The sequence below is a fragment of the Pteropus alecto genome, unplaced genomic scaffold, assembly GCF_000325575.1.
Source record: "Pteropus alecto unplaced genomic scaffold, ASM32557v1 scaffold94, whole genome shotgun sequence".
NCBI classification, from domain to species: Eukaryota; Metazoa; Chordata; class Mammalia; order Chiroptera; family Pteropodidae; genus Pteropus; species Pteropus alecto.
Window position 1 is genome coordinate 7,164,359 of NW_006437736.1, and position 9,685 is coordinate 7,174,043.

Consider the following 9,685-nt stretch of genomic DNA (forward strand, 5'->3'; position numbering starts at 1 on the left):
AGTTAATCCTTAAATTCTTTAGAGCAGATGCCAGTTCCTTAGGCATCCTGTGTTCATAGGCCTCTAATGTCTTCATACTTCTCCACTGACTCTTCTGCCCTCACACTTGCACAAAAAGAAAAGCTTCATTCATCATAGCAAACATAAAGTACTTGCATACGCTTGGCCCATTGTCAGCATTTCATATGTTGGCTCATTTAATCCTCATGACAGCCTTATGAGATAGGTACTATGATGATCCTCATTCTATAGCTAAGGAAATCAAAGCTTAGAGAAGCTAAATAACGTGCCCAAGATCACACAGCTGCTAGCTAACTGAAAAAATTGGCATTTAAACCCAAGCAGCCTGCCGCATACTTCTTGCTCTTAACCAGTACATTCTTCTGTCTCCCCTTTTTAATTTTAATCTATTTTCTTCACACCTTCTATTTCTAAATGCTTGAACCTTTCACTTCATCTTTCCCCAATCCTTGGTCTAACTCTATAATCTCATTCGGTCTCCACTACTGTCTCAGAAGTCATTGGTGATGTTTTTAACAAGTCCGATGGGCTTTTTTTCCATTCTTAATCTCAAGGCAGCTTTTTATACTTTTGCTCACTTCTTTCTTGAAACCTTGCTCATTCTGTCTTTAAAGCTGCATTATTTATGTCCTCTTGAGCATCTTTCCATGTATCTTCTCTTTTTCTTTCTCCTCTGTCAACTCTTCTTTTACCTTGTATTTGTGAATTGTTGGAAGGGGTAGTTCTCACACTGTACACTTTATTGTAAGGGAGTGTAAAATAATGAATTAAGTCCTTGCCCTTATGTTACACACTGGCTTATAAAAGAGAAAAACATGCACATATAGCAACATAGACCTTAAGTATTAGAATCAAAAAATCTGGTAAGTAGAAGAATAACATAATGAAGGATTAATCAGATATGCTCACAGCCTCTACAGAGGAAGTAGTCCTGAGTTGAGGTGCCCCAGACTATGTAAGTTCTCTGAGCCCTGGGATTCCATGGCAACTTGTTTTAGGCCTATTGGATTTTTCATCAGTAGAATTATACTCTATATATTTGCATGAGAGAAGTTTTCTAATTTATTCATGTTACATACATAGGGATTATTTCCGTGTATAAGTATAATTTCTGAACCCGGTCCTAAATTTTGTTTTATAGCTAGATTTCTCCCCTATAGCAGTGAATCTACTTGAAGCATAATCAGGGATTCTACCAAAATATTCATATTGCCCTGTATAAATACATTATGCTACTTTTTAAAAACTGTGACCTAGATGAGGAATGAGAATATTTATTACAACCTCTATCCCAAAACTTATCTAATTCTTAATTTGTAGTTATTTCAGATCCATTTCTCCCATATGCTTTAATTTCTGTTTTTCTTCTAGATATCATTAAAATCCCACCCCATCCCATCTCTTTTTTTTGTTTGTGAGTCCCTGCTCTAAGTCACGTAAACCCAGAATCCTAAACTTAGCTTTGATATCTTCCTTCCCTATAACACAAACTTTTTTAGGTCCCTTAACTTTTCCTTCACTGTTAACTAGAATACATTCCTCTCTATCATTAAGGGGCATTCTTCACTTTTCTGTTCTCACAAGTAGCTCTTGGTAAGCCTTAGCTTTCTAAAATCTTTTGGCTGTCCACTCTTTGATTGTTCTTGCCTGCTTTAGTTAGACTGATCTTAAAATACGAGTTTCAACATGTCAATACTAAACTTAAAAACCTAAAATACAGAAAGATGACACAAAAGTGATTAAGAGTATGGACTCTTGAGTTAACTGCCTAGAGTCACATCCCAGTTCACTACTTACTAAGTGTGTGATCTCTGGCAAGTTACAAAAGCTCTCAAACACTGCTTTTACTTTTCTCATCTCGTAAAGTGGAAGCTCATGAACCAGAAATGAGTAAACATTGATAAAATCTTTAAAAGAGAATAATAATCAGTCAGCCACCTTTAGCTGTTTGTCATTATTGATGTTATTGTTACTACTAACACAATCTAGTGGTTCTCAGTGGTCTACTCTATCAGATCAGCCCAGAATTTTTGCTCTGTTATGCTTGGTTCTAAAAATGAGGCAGCCAGAAAAGATTACCTATCTCATAGAATTTTTATGAAAATCATATGAGATATAAACTACACAAGTGTCATTTAATATATAAAGCACAAAGCAAATTCTAGCATTTAATAGTAAAAGATACAAAAATCAAAAGTTCTCCAGAAACTAAACTCTTAAATCCAATGAAGCTAGGATTTCAAGAGGCAATAATAACAGAACCAAGAGTTTAACATGTCTTGGGATCAGAGAGATGGGTCTGAGGACCTTCAGACTCTGGCCCTAAGGAAAAAGGTTAGAGAGCCTAAAGGAAATGAGGTGTAGTCGTCCACAGTTGTTGAATGCTTTCTCCATGCCAGGAACTGTGCACAGTATTTGACATGTGTTCTCACATGTAGTCCTCACAGAACACTCTGAGCTTGGTAGCATTACCCATTTCATAGATAAGAAAACTGAAGCACCAGATGGTTAAGTAATTTGCCCAAGATCACACAGTCACAGATCTGATCTCAGTCTGGTTCTGTGCTACTTACGATATTTCCTCCATGAAAATTCAGTGCATATTACTGTTTATGGTTCTGAGAAGTCCTAAAGGAAAAATTCTCCTATAACATTTTTAGATCCAGCAGTTCCCAAACTTAAGTCTTTTACTCTGCTTTAACCCCCCACCCCCCCTCCCAAAAAATCTATTGTCACAATTGAGGACAGTTTTAGAAATAGTAAATAAGAAGCAGATTTTTTTGCTAGAGCTGAGCTTTCAGTCTGACTTCAACCTATAATAGCTAATGTTGTCTGAGTGCTTATTTTGTACTAATACAGTTCTAAGTGCTTTACGTGTGTTAACTCATACTGTCTCCCAGGAGTCCTATGAAGTAGGTAATGTTATTAGCCTTGTTTTTACTAACGAGGACCTGAGGCACTGAGAGGTTATTTGCTCAAGATTAGATAGCTCCTGAGGGCAGAGCTAGGACTTACCCAGGCAGTGTGGCTACCCAGGTTGTACACTTTAACCCACCGTGCTTTATTGCCCCTCTTCGTTTAGAACCTGGGCCCTGATAGACTTGGCCCTTCCATAGTCCATAAATTATACCCGATCTCCTCAAGATTTTGAGTCAGGTTGAAAATCTCCAGTATTTTTAGTAGGTCCTGATAAGTTTTCCTTGGTCTCCTCCCACTTCCAGTCCTTCCTCACCCTTGGTTATGTAATTTGGTTTTTGCTAGAGCTGAGCAAATTACTTAACCATAATTACACACCAGACCACTCACTCTTCAATCTTCACAATCTAGCATCGTAGTTAGACAGACCTGGGTTCAAGACCTGGGTTCAGACCTGGGTTCAGAAGAGGAGACTGAGATGAAAAGTGTTTAAACTTGTTGAGGTCTTACTGCTGGTCTGTTGTTTGAATCCATGGATGCAAAACCTGGGGATATGGAGAGTCAATTGTATATTTATTGGAAAAAATCCTCCTATAAGTGGCCACGCAGTTCACTCATGTTCAAAGCTCAATCCTGTATAAATTGAATCTCTGCCTAATTCTCAGATCGGCTAGTGAATTAGGTAGTTGAATTTTCTTTATTTTTCTGTCTTACAGCTGATGGTTGCAGAGAAGAATGGAACAATACGATTTTATGATCTTTTGGCCCAACAGGCTATTTTATCTCTTGAATCAGAACAGATGCCATTAATGTCAGCACACTGGTGCTTAAAAAACACCTTCAAAGTTGGAGCTGTTGCAGGGAATGATTGGTTAATTTGGGATATTACTCGGTCCAGGTACTTCCTTAATATGTTTATCTATTGCTTACTAAAATAATCAGTCACTATTGCTCCATGACCCACTGAGCCATTTTTGTATACGTCGCCCTCACTGTAGAGCAAAAACAAGTGTCTCCTATAGAAGGGCCAGAGATGTGGGTTTTTACAGAACAGAGGTGGGCATCTGTGCTTTGCAGATTTATTTTGATAGTAATCCTGAAAGAAAAATGCAGAGGAGGAAATCTTTGATCTGAGCAATGTTAAAAAAAAAAAGAAGAAGAAAAACACTGACCCTCTTGAATGATGGTGTTCTGTAATAGTTCTAAATCATGTTTCTGTCTTTATCACATTTCATCTATTTTAATCCCATGCTTATTTGGAATTTTGTCACAGTTTAAATATGTTGGGCATTGTTTCTTTTAAAAAGAAAACAGGTTTTAAACCTTAATTTAAGTTCTTCTACTTGAGACAAGCACATAATTCATAAAATCCAAAATATTATCTTTTAGTTACCCTCAAGAAAAGAGACCTGTCCACATGGATCGAGCCTGCTTATTCAAGTAATGTACCGTTTTTGTTGGAGCTATAATTTGATTTTTTGAGTTTGGTTATTTTGTTCATGCTGTGTCACCATCTAGAATACTTTCCCAATCCTCTCCTTTGCCCTGATTGTTTGCTTGTGTGTGTGTGTGTGTTTGGGGGTCTTATTTTTTTTTATGATTCTTTATAAATGGCTGTTTTCCTTTCTTAATTAAGTTTTTGTTTTTGTCTTTTGGTTTAGACAGGGGAGTGATTTGGTTTTTCAATATTCTTTTTTAAAATTTTTTTAAAACACAAAACATGTTGCCACTCCAGTACCACCCTAACAATTTGGAGCATATGCTTTTTAATTTTTCGTTCTGATAAAGATATAAAATGTAGGACCCATGTTTTACACAAATACATTTCATTTTTGTGCTTTAAATGAGAACTTGCTTGATATTATATATATGTAATTTGCTCTTTTTTGCTTAAATTAACATACACGTCTACCTTGTTCTTCATCTTATTTTTGCACAACATTGCATTGTATAACGTTTAGGATGCTTTCAGTTTCGAGTACTAGGAAAACTTACTAACAGACACTAAAACCGGTACAACATTTATTATATGCTATATTATACCAATCTAAAATATCCCCAATAAAATTGTAGAACTTGGAGACACCATTATTTTATATACTCCTAAGAAAAAAATGTATTCAACTAAATGTAAGAATGCCATGAATTATAAAATGTATACTGATTTCAGAGATGTAAGTATACATTTTAAAATCAATGAACTATGGTACTTAACAAGAAATCTGGAGGAAGCAATCTCAGGCTTGGTTTAGTAGCTCATTAGTGTTATCAGGAGTTCAAACCTTTCCCTCTGCCTGCTCAATGGCGAGACTTTGAACTTGTTGCTTCATAGTCGTAAGACGACTGACTACCAGAGTTCCAGGCATCATAGCTTCATATCACATTGTCCAAAGAGGAGAGGAAAGAGCACTCCCTTTTCATTGGGGATTGCTATCCTTGCCTTGAACCAATTGTGTCTCATACCTTGGGGGCTGACACACTGTGCCAGAATGTAGTTGGGGTTCAGTTAGCAAAGGAAAGAGGTTGAATAGCTGTTGGACAAGCAAATAATAATGTCTGCCATACTTTTTTTTTTTTTGTCAAGGAATCCTTTCTTTTTCTTATATCTCCTCTACTATATTTTCCAGTTTTAGGATCCGTGCTGCCGAAGCAAGCACACTACTGCACTTACTATAATGTTGAGCATGTCGCTGGAGCTCCATTAACACTCACTGATTCATTGACTCATTATATTCCAATATCTAGGTTGCCCTGAAACGTAAATATTCAGCTATCTATATATTCTGGGTGTTTGTATCATCCCAAGGAGTTTAAACACATGAGTTTATCGTTAACTTATAACAAATGTCAATAAGAACATTAAAAGTGTTTTTTTAATGTATTATACTGTGAAATACTTTGTATCTGCCTGATGCCTTCTTGTATCTCCTACCATACTGTCAGCCTTTTGGTAATAAGAAGGGAATTGTTAACCTTGTGTAACTTTGGAACTTAACAAAGAGGCACACAGTAAATACTTAATATTTACAGAATGAGAAAATGAAATTGACTTCCCTGGAATTCCCAGTCTAATTGTCAAGCCATATTATCAAATTTAGGGTTATAAAATTATTATTTTTGTACAAAAACAAATAACCTGTTTCAGAAAAGCTTGTAGTTATCAATAAGATACTATGCTTATGTTTATCTTTTGTTTTTTCTTAGGTGGTCCACAATTAATGAAAACTTGTTTGCAACCACTGGTTATCCTGGCAAAATGGCAAGCCAGTTTCAAATCCATCATTTAGGACACCCTCAGGTAATGTGGAGATGTTTTATGGCATATATATTTTTAATTTTATGTTTTCTACTTTTTTGGTCATAGCCAGTTGTTTAAATCACTAGAGGTAATAGACTTTTTATCAATATTCATATAAGAAGCATTTTATTTCTTCTGTTATACTTCCTCCATTTAAATATAATAATTTTGCTTGCTTGCTTGGTTTAGACTGCAAAAATATTTGAGCCTGGGCTGTACCAGTTTTTCATAGATTACTTATATACTTCATTTCAGCCAGCTGCAAACAAATAATGCTTATTTCACCTATGAGGTTTCTCCTATAAATAGACAGTGTTTCAAAACATTTCTTATTTTCGAAGGGTTGTTTTTGTTTATTAACTTGGATGATTTATTGAGCTTCTTTAATTCTTCACCTGTTTTGTAGCCCATCCTCATTGGTTCTGTTCCAGTTGGATCTGGCCTTTCCTGGCATAGAACTCTCCCACTATGTGCAATTGGAGGAGACCACAAGCTGTTGTTTTGGGTGACTGAAATGTAAAATAAATTTTCTGGATACCTTAGATCCATAAACTTTGTATTTTTAGTACATATTTGGTAGAATTCCTTATTTTTATATTAAATATACTGTAAGCTCTAGAAATGTCCCATTTGTTTTTGTTAAATAAAAGATTGATGGTTTGAAAAATTATATTCCTACTCTGTTCTATGTGTGCGTGTGTGTGTGTGTGTGTGTGTGCGCGCGCGCGCTTTAATCATCTCTTGACTATAACTCAGCAGCTCTAGAAAAGAGATGACTAAAGAAACTGCTTTTGATTTTATCAAAAGTACAAACTTTTTGGGATACACTTTCCAAAGTATATCCCATCTTCTATACCTTAATTATACGCTGTTTCCCTAGTTCTCAGGGACACAAACATTTACAAAAGGAGAAAAAGGTCTCCTTTCACTGTTACTCTGGAAGTAGCTGAATATGTATATGTGGGTATATGCATTTTTTTAGTAATCTATTATGTGTAGGAGTCTTACAACTTCTTCAGGAATTGTAAAGGATCATTATTCAATTTAATATAAAAATGATTTTCAGTTTCTTAAAATTGTGACTGATTATGTTAGTCAACCCTGTTTACTGTGCAAATTCCTTTTGACTGGATGTCTCAGCATTCTTAGAACATCTGGTGTATGGGATAAAGCTTACCTTGAAAAATGACTTATTCAATACTTTTAACAGCCTCTACCTTTTATAAATCTTCACCATTCTTAATCAAGAAATTTAAATGCTTTTGAGATGACATCCAGTGGCACTAGAACTGTGTTCTCAGTCTCAAAGCTCACTGAAATCATTATGTAAGGCAGCCATATCATGTTTCTAATGGTGCATTGTAATGTAATCAGAGGAGTATAAGCTAAGGGTTCTGCTTGTCAATAGGTATAGAGTTAAATAAATGTCTACAAACTCTGCATTTCTGTGAGTTAATGCCATCTCTAAAGCTGCATTTCCTCTTGTAAAATAGAGATAGGAATCACTGTCTCATAGAGATACTGTGAGGATTAAGTAAAGGTGATTAAAAATACCTAACAAGTGTCTGCCACACGGTTCAGAGATTTGTAGGTATTTTTATTTCAGAGATGTATAGTTCTTATTTTTGAGAAATTGGAAGTTTATTTTTAATAATGCCAATAATTTTTTTATTTTGTAACTAACTTTATTTTTATGGTGACATTGGTTAACAAAATCCATCACTAACTTTATTATTATGGTGACATTGGTTAACAAAATCCATAAGTTGCAAGTGTACAATTCAACAGTAATATATATATATATATATATTGCATTGTGTGTTCACTGCCCATAGTTAGATTTCTCTCTGTCACCACATATTTGACCTCTTTTACCCACCTTCCTCCCCCTTCCCAATAAATATTTTTGACTCAAGTTTTCTATTCATGGGATGTCTTATAAGTATCTGAGGGAATCAAGAAAATTATCTTTAAGAAAGGGAAATGTTGCAGGTAATTTTAAAAACTTTAAGAAAGTTTTATAATGTAAATGTTTGGTATAAATTGTTATATGTTTTAAAGTACAGATGAAAAATTACAGCAATTTCCATATTATATAATACAGTAAAATATTACTACCAAATAATAGAAATAGCTTCCCTTACCCCTTTATAAACAGATTTTGAACTTAAAAAAAGCAAAGGGCAGAGAATTTTGACATGGTTCCCTTTAATAGTTTCTGCGATGCAACAGAGAACCATAAAAACATCAGAATGGGCCAAAGAATTTGTCATTTCAGGACATATCCTGATAATAAGGGATACGTCCTGAAATGACAAATTGAACCAATATATTTGAAAATTTTCTTGCACTTAGTAAAGTTGACTTAGGAATTGAGTGGGTTATGTTTAGGGATGGAGATTGAAGAGGTGAGTATATTGGGCTTGGGTATTTGGCTGTCTAGGATATAGGTTTTCTGGAATAAGGGCTTACCCAAATATGAAAATTGTCTGATGAAATTACTCAATAGAACTATTACGTGTTAAGGGAAGCTGTCTTGGGATAACTCATGGTGGTTGTGTAAATAGTTGTGCCAAAGAGAGACAGATAATGTTCCCCTGAAGAGAAAAAATGGTGGAAATTAATATGGTGACTATGAGGTAAGACATTCTCAAAAAATGAGAGGGATATCTTTACCTCTTATTTTCAGGAATGGTATACATTTTATCCTGAGTAAGCACTGAGAACTGTAACCTTTTCTTTCTTTAGATCTTACATACAAGGCTATGCAACCATTTTACAATGTATACTTTGTTGTTAAACTTTAGTGTATTCAATTACTTTTAATAGTGTAATGATATTCTATTTCATTAGTAAACTTTATTCTTAGTAAACTATGTTTAAATTAGACTAAGGCAGGAAGAAATGTTTAATGGGGAATTAGTTATTGGTCATCACTTCTAATCCTGCTAAATAACATGAGATCTGATTGTGTGTGTGCCTATGTGTGTCCCAGTTAGTTTTAGTTTTTCCATGTTTATAAATATGTCTAAGATGGTTTTTCTTTTGTTGAAGTTAAGTTTTCCTCAAGATTGCTTCACTTACATTGTGAAGAGAAAAAAAAAAGTTGTATAGATGTTCTAAAACTTGTATTATTTAGGACTGTTGAAGCAAAAGTCAGGATATCACAAATCTGCAAGATGTCATAACTAAATCCTTCTCTTACAAAATGATGGGATCATACATCCCATTTTATTTTATGATTTGGCTTGTACATTGCGAATATTTCGATGTCTCTCCCATGCCAAAACTCAAAATTGCACACCCGTGCACTCCAATTTGTTTCTTTGGTAATTTGCAACTACATACTGACACTGACCTAGAAATGTTCCTGTTGCTGTTTTAAATCTCATGTCAGTGGAGAAGAAACTGAAATCTGGTTTGCACATTTGTGTCTGGTTTTTTGTAATT

The 9,685-nt window shown here is 34.8% G+C and overlaps 1 protein-coding gene across 1 annotated transcript in view; it reads left to right on the forward strand.

The window, feature by feature from the left end:
* NUP37 (nucleoporin 37) overlaps nt 1-6,905 on the forward strand; it is a 39,181-nt gene extending 32,276 nt beyond the window's left edge. The window contains exons 7-10 of the mRNA XM_006914545.3: nt 3,654-3,835; nt 4,327-4,377; nt 6,142-6,235; nt 6,642-6,905. Of these exons, the coding sequence (XP_006914607.1) occupies nt 3,654-3,835; nt 4,327-4,377; nt 6,142-6,235; nt 6,642-6,755 (441 nt within the window). The 3' untranslated portion in view covers nt 6,756-6,905. The remainder of the gene's footprint in view (nt 1-3,653; nt 3,836-4,326; nt 4,378-6,141; nt 6,236-6,641) is intronic.
* The last annotated feature ends 2,780 nt before the right edge of the window (nt 6,906-9,685 follow it).